Source organism: Etheostoma spectabile, chromosome 16 (assembly GCF_008692095.1).
Source record: "Etheostoma spectabile isolate EspeVRDwgs_2016 chromosome 16, UIUC_Espe_1.0, whole genome shotgun sequence".
NCBI lineage: Eukaryota > Metazoa > Chordata > Actinopteri > Perciformes > Percidae > Etheostoma > Etheostoma spectabile.
The window spans coordinates 12,639,963-12,655,328 of record NC_045748.1 but is presented as its reverse complement, the minus strand read 5'-3'; the positions used below and the strand labels follow the sequence as shown (position 1 = coordinate 12,655,328).

Below are 15,366 nucleotides of genomic sequence, written 5' to 3'. Positions count from 1 at the left end.
TAAACTCCCCCTCCACCCACCCACACACACACCCACACACCCACACCCACACACACACAAACAAGCACTGACACTGACAGCGGCGTGCTGGCCATGCTGGGCCTTAGCGCAGTGTGACGGCTGCAGGTGTTCAGTACTTACTACCAGGGTGGAGAAGAGACAGAGATTTAGACAGAGAGAGGGCCTGAAGGAGAGATCGGCTGTGGCTGACACTGTGGAGTACGGCATCTACAAGGCACAGTGGACAGAGGGCTGCTCACACATCAACTACAGACGGTGAAGCTATCACCACGTACAGTACAGTCAACTCCGGAATCAGAGCTCATGAATCATTTTTTCCTTGCAGTGGTGTAGGCTCATTGTGAAAACGCTGTTAAATGAGTATTTCAACATTTTGGGAAATATGCTTATGTGCTTTCTTACCCAGAGTTGAAGATGAAGATTAATACCACTGTCATGTCAGTCTGTTGTGGGTTTTTTCAGACTTCTATTCTTTATTCTAAGCTAAGCTAACCGTCTTGTTGCTGTTGCTTCACATTTAACGAACAGACAAGAGAGTATTATTGATCTTCTTTTAACTACTGGTTAGAAAGTGAACAGGCATGTTTCTAAAATTTGACAAACTATCGCTTTAAGCACATTCCTTTTTTGGGAGTTGACTGCACTTTATATTAGTAGTGAGACTACAGTTGACAGGTGGTTTAAAATGAAAAAAGTCAGCTCTTGCACCAACCATTAGTTGCACACCAAACAAGTGAAGTTAGTTCATGGAAACATAGTTAGTTATGTGTAAGACTAAGTTTCTAACTATGTGAGGGAGTATTACAGTCCCAGTGTTACTGACCAGGGCTGATATCGGAAGTGTTGTTGTCCCGGGCAAAACGAGCAGGACGGAAGCTGATTTTGGGGGAAGAGTAGGAATACGAACGCAGCCGAATCCCCTGGTCACCCGATTCCTAGACAAGTAAAAAAATAAAAAATAAAAAATAAAAAATAAAACTTCAAAACTTCTTTTGAAATAACGAGAAGTGGTTGAGAGTCTGAGATGGTATTTTACTTTTGTGGTGGGTTCACATGCTGAGGCCGATTGGCTGCGAGTGCACGTGAGGTCAGGGGAGGGACGAAGGATTTCCCTTTTGTCTTCACTCCTCTCAACATCTGACGAGAGCGGGGAAAGCGGAGACTTTGGCTCAGGGCTGTCCTCTTCACTGTCCACTTCCAGAGCCACCAGACTGGAGCAAAACATTACCAGTTACACACAGAGACACAGGAGAACACTGCCTTCTGATTGGAGAAAAGCATCTGCTCTTTTGGTATGTCACCATACTGCCCTACAAAGGCAAAAGGGTGTGGAACTGAGAAAAATTACTTTAAAGTTTTTTTTAAGTTGTCCAGTCAAATAAATTATAGGTAGGACTCAAGACTTTTTGACTTTTGGCCTCTATTTTGAAGTTACTGTACTCCGCCTTTGTATTGTCTGCAAAAAGTGAGAAGTCACCCCAAGGCAAAAGGCAGTAACTTCCACATAATCAATATTTGGTTGCTGATCACCATGTACGAAATCATAAGAGTAGCACTTGTATAAAATGTAGTAATTATGGCATATATTTCTGATGATTTACAATTATATAACCATCAACTAATTACTATCTTGTACCTTGACTCAATTTGAGCATTCTGCCTTGGTTTCCCCTGGGCTATTGGAAGTTACTGTTACCCATGGTTTTCTCGAAAAAAAAAAAAATTGACTCAAGATACTTATCCACGTGATAAAGGATGTCTTGAATGTCCCAAAAATATCATAACCAAATGTTTGACCAACAACAAAGTCATGGCTTTTTCCTTTCCACGGTGCTATACCTGAGGTCGCAGGTGTCCATCGGCGGACTTTCTCTCGGATCTGTCGGCTCAGAGGAGGCGGTGCGGCTCAGCCTGGAGAGTGCCTGGCCAGCGGGTGAGAGGGGGGGAGAGCAGGGTAGAGAGGCAGTGTAGAACTCGTCTGAATAGGGAGGAGGAGTGTCAGTGGCTAGCAGCAGGAGATCATCTGAATCCACCGTGTCCCATAACCCGCTGTCTGTCCCTGTGCTGTCCCTGGTCACTTCACTGATGCTGTACTTGATGTTGTCATCTTCTTCCTAAGGTAAAAACACAAGACGGGAGAAAAAAGTGCTAAAGAAAGAAGCAATGTGTTTTCAAAAAGTAGTTAAACAAAAAAAGTAGCAAAATAGAAGAGATGAAATGATGAATCGGGGCTTAAAGAGAGCAGGTGATGTCTGACCTGTGTTTGAAGTGTGAAGGTCTGATCGCTGCTGTTGATCATGGAGAGCAGAGGGCTTGTAGCACGCTGCGTCGACTGACTCTGGACTCCACTGGACGGCATGGGATGCCCATTCACTGTGATAAACACACAGACAGAGTATAATCCCCAGGATAGCTTTAGTATAGTTTATAATCATTCAAACAGACTACTTCTCTTTGTCTCCCCTCTCTTTGCACTCTACAAGATGTCTACTAGGAATGTGTTTTTATCCTGCTAAATGATTTACCGTCACAGAACGCAGGGAGAAGCCACTTTTCATTGCCAATATTCATCCCAACATCAGTTAAATGTCAGAGATACAGAGAGCAGCTCTCAGAGGAACGAGAGGTAACCGAATATCTTAACCAGACAACAACACCCCGATTTAAACAAAACAACCCTCCAGAAGATATGCCAGAAAAGAGAAAATAAGTTCCCAAACCTACATGTCATATAGTCGGACAGTTAGGTCACATTTTCTTCCGTAATTTTTCTGTTCTGCTTCATACTTGTGACGTAGGATCACTGTATATTATCATTATATTGATCTTTCATCGCTTAACTGTCAAGGCTTAGAGAAAAGAAAGGAAAATGTGATGAGACACTGCATACCCACTCCCTGTTTGACCTTTAAAGGTTTGTTTTCATAAAACCTCCACATACCTCCCTTACAGGTTTTCTTTTGAAAAACCGACCTGAGTCATGCTCTCTTTTATCTACCACATCTGCTTAACAATATTCAGGTACACTCTGTCTTTGTGATATTTATAAATATAATAGAAAGACCAGGATTTGAACCCTTGAGTTAGGTTTTCAAGACTCTTTGTAGACTCTTGTAACTTTATTGTCATGAGAAATCTAACAAAATGTGAGGTAATATGGAGTGATGAAAGAATTATTTATAAATTATATTAGAATCAGAATCAGAAATACTTTATTGATCCCCGAAGGGAAATTCTGTGTTACAGTTGCAAGAAGGATATAAATATCAGAGAAGAAATATAAATAAAGAAATAAAAGGAGTGTGGCTATGTATGGTATTTACACAGTTAAAGGAATTTTAGAAACAGTATTTACATAATTAAGGAATTGTAATGAACAGTAATAATAAATAAATAGTAGCAGCAGAGTATTGCAATTATATGCATTTTATTATATTGCATATATATAGCTAATTAATATATTTATTAAACTTGACTTTTTAATTACTTAGGCATTAAACTTTAACTACTTTATATAATGATGGGTATCAGACGGCATTGTAGATAATTACATGTTTTGTGTATAAAATCTAAATTTGTAAAGTAACTAGTAACTACAGCTGTCAAATGTATATAATGCACTAAAAGGTACAATATTCGGTCTGAAATGTAGTAAAGTAGAAGTACAAAGTAGAGCTGTAACAATTCCAAATGTTGCTGCACAATGAATTGCCTCACAAACAATTGCGATAAACAATATAATTATCTCCTTCAGTCAAATTTAAAAATATCTATTTAAGCAAAAATGAAATAAAATAAAAATAATTAATTTAAGTTTTGAATGAACTCCAGAATACATCTTTTGTTTATTTTGCTGTCATGTGACCCAGATAATGTGCACAGGTGCACAGCGTGTGAAGAAAACCACGCCTGTTTATTATCATAAAACATTTTGTACTTAAATAAACATAAAACTGACAATTACAATCAACAGTCATACCCCTTAGGACTGTAAAAAAAAAAATTGTAATAATAATTGTCACAGGGCTAGTACAAAGTGGCATAAAGTAAAGTTAAAGCACCACAGAAACGTAAGTAGAGTAAATTCAAATGTGTACAGTATGTGTACAGTTATATGCACCACTGCTGACATGAGTGCGTATCTACAAGAGTAGCGGATGGTATGTCTACCATAACAATGTGGAAAATGACCTCCCTTGATGAGGAGTGGTTTTCGTAGCACTCTGTACACTTTCCACTCAGACTTTGATGTCTGGACCGGCCGTGCCTGCGCTAATGTATGGGAAATCCTGGGCATCACGGAGGCATTTCCTCTCTGCTGCTCTCACGCAGTCAAGATATTATAACGGAACTCAAAGATACATGGCAGATTTCTTACATGTCCTTAATTGTATTTATCTTATTTTCTCTATGTGTCTTTGTCTGCCTCGAGTCAAACTGTCAGTGCGTATGCAGCTCTACACACAGACACAAAAAAAACTCCTCTCTGTTTAATTTAAAGGGCGGTGAAGGATTGAAGGAGCACCAGTCTCAGCTGGTAGACTAATTGTCACACCGGCTAGCTCCAACAATAACCGACACTGCTGAGTTATGTCAGTGTAACCAGGGAAACCCTGTCATCACAACAAGAATATTCAGCTCGACAGTGAGCTTGATGACTTGAGCAACACTGAAGAATCTGCAGTCTGCTTAAAAGGGGAAACATTGGGATTAATGCCCCTCATCACTACTTCACATTATCATAAACACACTTCAGTTTACGGTCACAATGTTTATGGTTCCACAACAACACACAGGAAATTGGCAGTCAGACAAGTAACTGTGGCAACACCTGAAACATTTGAGCATCCTCCTCAAAGTCTTTTACAACCAAGTGAGTGTTTGCGCCGGCATAGCTTAAAAAATACTGTGTGCCTGTGTGTGTTTAAAGAGACCTCAAGGTTAATGTATGTGGCTCACCAAAAATGTCAGCTTTTGTACTTCCAACATTTGAGCTTGTTACCATTCCCCCTCTAAATTTAAGTACAGAGCTCCACTGTCCGATCCAGGGGGAGTCGGGGGAGGGGATGGCAGAGTGACAGGGCAGAAAGGGTGGGGGGTGGGTGGGTGGGTGGGGGGGGCATGGGAGTTCTCCCAGCTCAGACGCAGTTTGAGTGGGACACGCTTGACCCCATTCCTGCTTTTGTCCCAGTGACAGGACAGATTCCAGGACCTCCAGACTGAGTCATTATGGAAGCCAATGGGTATGGACCCAATACACAATGTTCGTAGCCAGACTCCAGGAGGATAATACATTCATTCAATCAAAAGAAAACGGATCATTAACCTGGAAGCCGATGGGTAAAAGACCCAACCTTCACTGTTTGTAGCCAGACTCCAAGAGGACAATACATCCATTTAATCAAAGAAAACTGCTCATCAACCTGGAAACCAATGGGTAAAAGACCCAACCTGCACCGTTCGTAGCCAGACCCCAGGAGGACAATACATCCATTTAATCAAAGAAAACGGCTCATCAACCTCAGACAGAAGTGAATCTCTGGCTGTGTCTGTGAGGCAGTTAGTGTATTGATTTACTATGCTGTGATTCAAAACAGAGCTCTGCAAATTGTGCCCGAGCCACAAGAGAAAGGCATCCAGTCAGGGCTTCTCACCCAGCTTATTATGCGTTGTTCCCACACCCTGCTGTTCAGTTCAGCCACAAATATGTTGTTGTGTTTTTTTTTATGAAATACCCATTCATTATGTAATCAACATGGAGCTATGTGCTAATTCCTTTTGGAAAATACAAAATAAAAAATCAACATTTAACCAGAGGTTGATACATGACATACTAAGATCCTCCTCCTCCCAGGAAGAGTAGTAGGAGCAGCACAACATCAGGTCTGCTGGATATAACTAACTATTCAGGAATGAAAGACAGATGCCATATTATTATTGCCATAATAATAATAAAAGGGAAACAGTATTTTGGTTGGGATAGGTTGACATTGGGTTTCCTAAAACTTTGAGGTAGATGAATCAAAAAAAAATTTACCGGATAAAGAGGATGGGTACTCTTCTTCATCGTCATCATCCAAAGAAAGAACAAGTTGTTGTTCAAAAACCTTTAAAGATACCAGAAAACACGGAGAGACAGCATGGCTCTTAGGGAAATTGTTTACTTGGAAACAGCACAGATACAATCACAGTCGCATGCAAAAAAATAGCAACAAACTTAAATCTATAAACATTTACAGCACACAACACACTCTGTTCCACAGACTCGCGTATGCATCTGTATGTATACTCACATTGTCCACCAGGGCGGGCTCTTCCACTCGGAGCTCCGTGCTTATTCCTGTGCAAAATAGAAATATTTAGTCAGAAGTTGATGTATGACACACCAACACTTCTTCTCCCAAGAATCGTCGCGCAAACGGAACAACATCAGGTGCTCTGGGTTTGACTCTACTATCCAGGAATGGAAAACTGGCCAATAAGATGTTGTGCTTGTGCGAAGCAGCAGGTCCAGAGGAAGAGCACGTACTCCCTACTGTGAGGCTGTTATTTCGAGAGGATTAATGGACGGCTGCTGAAGTCGGGACAGGGTTAAGGTCAATACTGAGGTACACTTCCTGCTTTCCTTTAGTAAGTCGATACTGCCCTCTGCCATCTCTATGGTTACCAAAAACTGCGGTCACAAGTTATGTGAGAGCTACCAAATATAGGAAAGTGTGTGTGTGTGTATGTGTGTGTGTGTGTGTGTGTGTGAGAAACGGACAAAAAAATAAAAGAGGTAGTGGCAGCATTGCCGATCTACAAAGGTCTCCTTCTGTGTGTGGTTACATGCTAGCCTGAGCACGTCACCCCAGGTAAAAAACTGTCTACCCCCCCGCCATTTTCTACAAACTCTCTGAAGGTAAAACTAACATGCGGGTAAAGGAGAGTGTGCCTTTTATGGTGTCTGCTGGTAGTGTTTTTGTAGTCATTTTCAGTTGTAAGTGATGGATGTCTGACCACACAAATGTTTGCTCAACTGAATCTGTGGTGGTTCGTTTTCCACCGCCGCACACAGACAGACAGCAAATAAGAGCTGTTTGTGCGTGCAGAGACCCCTGTCAAGGCAATACTAGGGCTGCAACTTATGATTACTCTTATTATTGAGTAATCTGTTGATTGTTATTTTAGTTATTAGTCTCTATAGTGTAATTAAAGAAAAGTGCCCATCCCGATTTCCCAGAGCCCAAGGAGACCTCTTCAAATTGCCTGTTTTGTTGAAGAAAACAACAGTCCAAATCCAAATTGTTTGTTTGTGTGTGTGTGTGTGTGTGTGTGTGTGTGTGTGTGTGTGTGTGTGTTGTTGAGAGTGTGTGTGTGTGTGTGTGTGTGTGTGTGTGTGTACACATGTGTGCGTGTCTGGCTCTGTGTGTGTTGTTTGTTTTTCGGAGCTCATGTTAAACAGCTGGTACCTCCATGTGACAGCTAACGTGTGTTACATGAGGGAGAACACAGACAATGCAGGTGTCTGAATGTCTCACGTAGGAGTGGCATGGGTAAAACCATGTGTACAACTAGGTACATGTAGTTACTTAATCAATGTAATTGGGTACTGTTTCAAGTGCTTAATTCCACTGGTTGCGGAACGGCTGCGGATCCGCTCCGGATCGGTGGCAGAGTCATTAGGTTTCCGTTAAAGTCGATGTGTGTATTTGCACTGACTGTGGAACGGCTTTGTTCCCACTCCGTCCCAGCTTCGGCGATCCGCAGCCCTCCGGAGCAGATACCCAGAGCTTCTCTTTTTGCCGGACGCCGAAGAGATCCGCATCAATTCAGTAAACGGCAGAAGTCAAGCGTAGAAACAAAACAAAACATCTGGTTCATTTTCAAAATAAAATAGAGCATGCTCACTGCGGATCATATTTCCCTGCACTACACCTTGAAAACACAGCACAGCGTTGTTTCCCTTCTACTCCTCTGGATGGAAACAAACTGTTGTTGGTTTTCTGGTTCTATTCTACATGAATTTGCAAGATCTCGTGGGTCCTCGTGACTTCAGCTATCAGTCGTGGCCAAATCCGGACCTGGAGTGTAATGATGGACGGCGGAGCACGGAGCCGACACGCAGCGGAGGCCATCCAAAGTCGTTCTGCAACCGGTGGATATCAGGTCCTATTTGATACATTTGGTTTTTGATAACCAAGCCTCATTACGCGAGTAATGCTGATAGGTCTGAAAGTAATAAATGGCTGCTGTGAACAGGAATCCAACACTTCATATTGCACTTCAATATAATAAGCCATCTTACCTCCATCACTAGGAAGGAATTCCTCTTTGCCTCTCTTGTCTGCCTCACCATCAGCTTTGAGCACATTGATCTGGAACAACAACAGATCTTATGTTAACACAGTCACACTGTCAATAACACAAAGACATCACTTAATAACTATATTATACCGTTTTATGGCCAAACTGTCGTAATTACTGACTAATAAAAGCCAAACTCTGCAGAGTAACTAATGTGATCACATATTTTAAAACTTCATCCTGACCTGTCTGTTCATGTTACACCCTCATGCCCTCTCATTTCCTGCAGCTGCAATATCTGCAGTCTTTTGTTTACTGCTGCTTGCTCAACTCTTATCAAAATGTCTGATTGCACGTTAAAGGGTGTGGGAGTGGAGGGCTTTTTGTTAACACAAACCTGAACAAAACCTGTGCAAATGGTCTTATCTCAACAGCAACGACACATTACATCATGCGAAGAGACAAATGGGAAAATTGATCAGCCATTTCCGTCTTATATCACGTAGTAGATGGGATTACGATAGAGATTTTAAATAGAGGTGTTCCCGACGGTTTGTTCTCACCAGTTTGAGGATGTTGTGGTCTCCCCGTCTGTCTCGGAGGATCAAGACGCCGTCCTGAGGGCGGCTGCCAGGTGTCTGTCGCACAGTCAAGCTCAGGGAGTCCGTCCCGGGACAAAACCTCAGCATGCAGGAGCTGTCGGACCACACACACCACACACCTGGAACAGGGCCGTCTACAGGACCTGGAGGACTAATGAGGAAAAAGAAAGATTACAGGAAGTGAGTTTAACGGGACAGAAGGAGCCTCCCATATGATAAGCCATGTCTGCCTTACGTCTGCTTTCTGTCCCCAGAGTCAGAACTAAACAGAGAGAGGCAGCGTTCAGTTGTTGTTAGTGCTGTCAAACAATTAAAATATTTAATTGCGATTAATCGCAATATTGTCATAGTTAACTTGCAATTAATCGCACATTTTCATCTATTCTAAATGTCTCTTGATTTCTTTTTGTCCCATTATTTTTTTTTCATTCAAACATAGAAAAGTGGATCGGCTTTGTGCAAATGTTTTTTTATTGACAACATCATTGGCATATAGCCTACTGTAGTGTTCAATTTCATACTAACATTCTCACTTGAAGCAAATAATCTCTCACACAATGTAACACTGTCCATCAATAAAAGGGTGAAAAAAATACTTTGACGAGGGGGGGAGAATTTGCATCAGTTGTGTGCTTGGCCATCAAGTGGTATTTCAGACTAGACGTGCTGCGATGTCGCTCAGTTCACAACGACAAAACACACAGATCACTTTGGTCTGGTCAATGGAACCATTTGGCAAAGTAAACTTTCCATTCAGAATCTTATTGGCGTCCATTTTGGCGTCTTGCACTCGCCATTCACTCAAAATGTAACAATACTACTCGTTGGCCGGCTCGCAAGCCCAAACAAGTGTGTGCGGCGTGCCTGTTGTTTTGTTTCTGGTCTAGCTAGATCCGGCGTGGTGTTGTAGTTTTTTTTAACGGTACTAGTTGTTGCAACAGCATGTCAAAAAAACTACAAAGTTTGCTAGGCCAAAAAGACCGTTAATCTTTTGATACATTTTTTTTTTGATTGCATTAAAATGGGTTTGCGTTAACACCGTTAATAAAGTATATAACTGACAGCGCTAGTTTTTATGCTCCACATATATCGAACAAACTCCCAGAAAACGGCAGGTCCACTGCAACTCTCAGTTCTTTTAAATCAAGGCTGAAGACCTTTCTTTTTGATGCTTCCTTTCTTCAAATAATTGTTCATTTCTTACACTGCACTCACTGTTCGTATTTTCCCTGTTTTTATTGTTTTTAACTGCTTTTTAATGTTTTCTGTGACGCACTTTGAATTTCCTTGTTGCTGAAATGTGCTATACAAACAAAGCTGTCTTGCCTTATCAGAAGTCTTCATTAGTCATCATGTGTCAAAAATAAGACAACAGATAAAACCATAGCCTTACGCTGTCAGCACTCTGAACATGGCATGCTGTCCGTCCTTCTGAGCCAGCTGGAGAGGCGCGTCTCCCTCCTGATTGGGTAAGGTCAATGCCCTTTGACCTCTTGGTTGGTGGATTAAGAAACGGGAGAGACGAACCAAACCCAAACGCACTGCAAGGTGAAGGAGGGTTTCTTTGGGCTGAAGCTCAGCAGCTAGAGAAAGAAACAAAGAATGCAGAGCTGTGACAGAATGTCTACTGCAATTTTACCTAAATTTATGGAGGAATTATGCTGAATTACATAAGATTTTTGGTAATTATGTTAAGGCTAAACACACAAGGAAATCAGTGTCTGAATAATGGATACTATAGGTATCAATGAACTAAAGCTTGACTTATATAAAATCTACGCCGTTGCTACGTACGTAGGTATGTTGACTCATGTCCCGGTTCTCCTTCTTCATAAACATAAGGAGAAATCAAGGAAAGTTAACTTTCCTGCTACAGAGTTCCCACCTTGGTCAGAAAGCACAGAGGCAACAATTTGTCACTACTCGCTTCAAAGCTAATCGCCGTCACTTTCTCTCTCTTTCTCCCTCGCTCTATCACCTACTCCCTACACACACATGCCAGCTCGACGCACACACCAGCGCACAAGTATAAACATCAGGCCACTTACGTATGCTATGCGTGGAGCCTCCACATAACCATAAATCAAGCTTAAGTCCCCTAGGACCATACTAGCATATACTGTAGGTATTCAAAATATACTCTAGAGGTTGTTGTTTATGTAAAAAAACAATTGCTATCGGTTGATATACATTGTTAAACTCCCAAATGTCAATATCAGTAACAGATTTAAAAATCCAGTATCAGTCACGTTGTTCTATACTTTACTTAGTATGTAAAGTAAACCTTGTGTTATTCTACAGATGCTCTCTTAACTCATGGTGCAGACGTACAGTTCATCTGCTGCATATTGTATGTACAGAATGGTAATTAACTGAGCAGGTGAATGAATAAAGAATTCTGGGTTCCGCAGACGTTGGTAGTGGGCCTAACAGTGGTTATAGGTTATTCAAGGGTTATTTTTCATAGGTCATTTTCATCATTTCATCCATAAGTAACACAGTGACAGATTGCATGGCTATTTTGGTCATGGGCTTCCTACACTTTCTGTAATAAAAACATCTAAAAAGCACAAATTACATCTGGTGGGGGAGAAATGGAGCAAAACCTGCTTGGTATTGTACTTTGACCAATTATTCATAAACATTTAATCAAAATGGCTATAATTTGATGGTTTGATTCTGTAAACTCTGTAATTCTGTTTTGGGAGCACCTTGATGAGAAAAGGTTTTAGAAACACTGGCCTAGAAAAGAAGATGTTTCACACAGCCAACACCTGCTGCCAGACAGTTGCCACCTTTTTGCCGCATGCGCAGTGGAGTATAAGGGAGTATAAACAATAAGTATAAGGGCATATAAACAACCCTGATTCACTGTTACGTGCACTATCATGCAGCAGCACAGGACGGCAACAGCTTGGCCCATTTCTGCTGATCACTGCACTGCGCAAATCCTCCATATACACCCTTGTTGTTTTGTAAGCACGGGATGAAAGGCTGTTTTAGGTACTTCATCTTTGGGCCTTCCCTCTAAGTGTTGGTGAGAGCTGAAGGTTGCCATGGCGCTATCTTTCGAACCCAGAAACAATGTGCAAAAGAATCCAAAGTCTTATTTTCTCCTTTCCCTACAATTTGTTACTGAAGGCCTGAGATGAACTAAAACTCCCCGTCACCTCCACAATGGCGCCGCTAATTGTGACCCAGTTTGACTGAGAGGAGGAAATACTGAACATGCTCTTCATGCAAAGTTCAACAAACAAGAATGCCATTGTCAAATAGGCCAGTAAATAGTGCACGGAGGGACTAAGGGCCGACAGCTACTTTGCATTTGTACTTTGCCTGTGTTTTGCATGGACATTTGCTTTTTTCCTAAGCAGGCAATGGACATATATTATTCTGCTGTCCAATGAGAAGACACCCTATAAATTTATGTGGCCTTCAGCAGCGGGCTGAACAGTACATGGGAATTTGCTGAGGGATCTTGTCTGGTGTCATTTTTTTTTTTCTTCCAATGCTAAATCATCAGCTCAGTGTACTCTCCATACTAGGCCATGTAATCTCTGAAACTGCACCCATGTTCAATATTTAGTAATACCTTGGCATACTGTGTGTGTTTCGCTCTCATCTCTTAGAAAAATGAGGGGCAACTTCACAATCTTTAAAAAATGAAACTTTATAAATAACAAAAGTCTGAGGCCAGACGCCAGAAACAACTCTGTCACAGATGTGGTGTAAAGGAGTGAGAGTGCAGTGCAGAGGAGGATTGTGGAAGTTGATTTAATAGATGCAGATGTCTGCAAGACAACTCTAATCTGGCTGTTGAGGAATAATGGCAGTAATTGCTCCATTTTAGGAGCACACCAACCTCTGCCCAGCTGGCGGGTCCTGCACATCATGTGATGGAAGAGATGGGCTGTGCACAGTCAGGGTTCATGTTGGGTTTCAAACCAAGTCAACATCAGAACACCCCGGTCATGATAAGGAAGGACTAATATTGTTTGTTTGTTAAAGGGCCAGTATATAAAAAGTACTAAGAAAACTCCTAGTGGTATCAGGATATGATGTTGATGATGATGTTGATGATGATGATGATATATATTGTTCCCAGGTTTTAAGATATCTGAGGTTGTTATAAAATATTTCCTGTTTACCAGTAACTTTTGTCAGGTTAATCAGTATTTATTATTTAGTTTTTACTTCAGAAAAAAATGCTATTACCAACTGAAAGTTGCTTGGTATAAGATTTACACTAGGTTAATCCACACACTGGTATTTTTATACTGGACAAAATATGTATTTTTAAACTGGGTGACTCAACCCTTAACATCTCCAGGATGTAATAAAAACAGCAATGACAACTTTTGGAAGTTGAAAAGTTGAGAGCCTTCATATATGCTGAGCAGAGGGGAATAACTGATATTTGACCTCTGTAAATGATCCAGGAAGGAGATGAGCACAAAGTAGGACGTGAGTGGATGAGGTCTCGAAGATCAAACATCCTTAACTCCTCTGAGAGAGTGAAATAAATCTACGTAGATAAACTGTAGACGAATGTGCTTTGTTTTGGTGAGACTGGTTTGGTTTTTGAAGTTGAACTGATTCATACAGCACACTATGCAGACACATCTGTGCTCTAGAAGTAACACAAAGTATCAATGAGTGGCTGCAAAATCGCATCTGGCAAACAAAAAACCAACAAGATCGCAGCACAATCGCAAGACTTACACTCCCAGGTCATATTTTATTACCTTCTCTCGGCTGACTGACGGTGTTTTTCCACTGCTGAGGGTAATCCATGTTGGCCATAGCCTGTGTGATCTTCTCGTCCAGCTGCCTGAGACCAGCTTCATCACCTGAACTTTGTCTGAGCTGCACATCCTCCTCATTGCAATCCAGGCCTGCAGCGAAGCGCTCCTCATCAGCTTCCTGCACCAACGCGGAAAACCTCTCCAGGACTTCTAGGTAGCTCTCGGGGCCAAGCTGGTCCCTGTTTGCACTCAGGTATTCTGCTGCCTCCTGGGCAACGTCTCTGAGGTATTTAAGAGATGCTTCGCCCTCGCATGGCTTGACTTGGTCCTCTGCGTAAAAGTAGGATGTGACAGAGACAACTTCCACAATGGAATGGCCTGTGAGAGACAGAGGAAAGTCATGAGACGGTGACAGAGAAAGTGAGTGTGTTTTAATAGTTTGACCGAAAGACTTACCGGGAACTGTGAAGCTAAGGGTCAGCCCATCATCTCCTCTTTTTGCTGCAGTCACATGTGTAAGGCTGGAGCCTTGTAAAACTACATAAAACTCTGCATCTTCAGGAGCGTTGGCTTGTAACCTCACATTTGCCTGCACCTGTCCCTGAGATGAGAAAAAGGAAATCCATCCGTTGAATGGCCTTTACAACGCAACCAATGTATTAGACTCAAAAGGCCTTAAATAAACTGCATTACCCAGGAAGAAAATGTATTCATTTTCACAAAGTTTACAAAATGTTCTGTATTGTACTGCATGGAAGGAGCAAAAATGGGGCGGCAGGGAAAAAGGAAGAAAGAGAGACACCAGTCATTTTCTCACAATAGGAGTGAGCTGCGCCCCACTGAGCGTGTGCTTCATGATCCGCCTTTATGATGACATGTATTATTTCTGACCTGGTTCTTTTCATTGACCTCGTTTGACCTGCATCACCCCAAAGACACCCACACCACAACTCTTATCCTCAAAGATTTTACTGAGTACAAGTTAACCCCGACCAACAGGATTTGTGTTCTCTCTTATCACTCACATTACTCACTGCAGTCGATGTGTTACAGCAGAATAGAACCACCGATGCAGGGATGGCAAAGCATTTGGTTACAGATACAACATGGCGGATGAGTGAATGTAGTGCCACTTAGTCACTGACCATGCAAAGTAAATGTTTTTGTTGTCAATATCAATATAGATTACCAAACAGGGAAACCACAAGATAAACTGTAGCTACCCTGTGTAAGAGACTGACCTGATCAAGAGGGTTAGCTCACAGTGTATCCCTCATGTTCAAGAAGGGTACTTGGCTTTCCATTCTTGTGCAATCTCCTCATCTTCTGTTTTCTAGTTCTGGTATAAATCGTAGGATTAATGGGGTCATCCTTAATTTATCCTTATTGTCAATGTGTTTGGCTAAGGCATTCATTATGTTAAAGTGTATATTTTAGGGTTTACATCAGATTAACTTGACATTTGAAGAACTGGGGCGCCCGGATAGATCAGTTGGTAGAGTGGGCGCCCATATAAAGAGGTTTGCTCCTTGACCTGCAGCCCTTTGCTGCATGTCATTCCCCCTCTCTCTCCCCTTTCATTTCTTCAGCTGTCCTGACAATAAAGGCCTAAAAATGCCCCAAAAAATAATAAAAAATATATTAAAAAAACAAAATCTGAACAACTATTTCTTCTTAAGCCACCTGCATTTTGTGGCTTCTCAACAAACATA

At 41.6% G+C, this 15,366-nt stretch overlaps 1 protein-coding gene across 5 annotated transcripts in view; it reads right to left on the bottom strand.

The window, feature by feature from the left end:
• Positions 1-15,366, bottom strand: part of arhgef28a (Rho guanine nucleotide exchange factor (GEF) 28a) — a 48,885-nt gene that overhangs the window by 23,693 nt on the left and 9,826 nt on the right. For 3 of the 5 annotated variants that reach the window (XM_032539635.1, XM_032539636.1, XM_032539638.1), the window contains exons 3-14: positions 14,111-14,255; positions 13,655-14,032; positions 10,303-10,492; positions 8,871-9,060; positions 8,309-8,378; positions 6,315-6,361; positions 6,059-6,128; positions 2,279-2,394; positions 1,861-2,135; positions 1,058-1,232; positions 845-956; positions 142-228 (exon numbers count right to left, since the gene is read on the bottom strand). In XM_032539635.1, the coding sequence (XP_032395526.1) occupies positions 142-228; positions 845-956; positions 1,058-1,232; positions 1,861-2,135; positions 2,279-2,394; positions 6,059-6,128; positions 6,315-6,361; positions 8,309-8,378; positions 8,871-9,060; positions 10,303-10,492; positions 13,655-14,032; positions 14,111-14,255 (1,855 nt within the window). The remainder of the gene's footprint in view (positions 1-141; positions 229-844; positions 957-1,057; positions 1,233-1,860; positions 2,136-2,278; positions 2,395-6,058; positions 6,129-6,314; positions 6,362-8,308; positions 8,379-8,870; positions 9,061-10,302; positions 10,493-13,654; positions 14,033-14,110; positions 14,256-15,366) is intronic. The other 2 variants (XM_032539637.1, XM_032539639.1) reach the window with 1 other exon arrangement.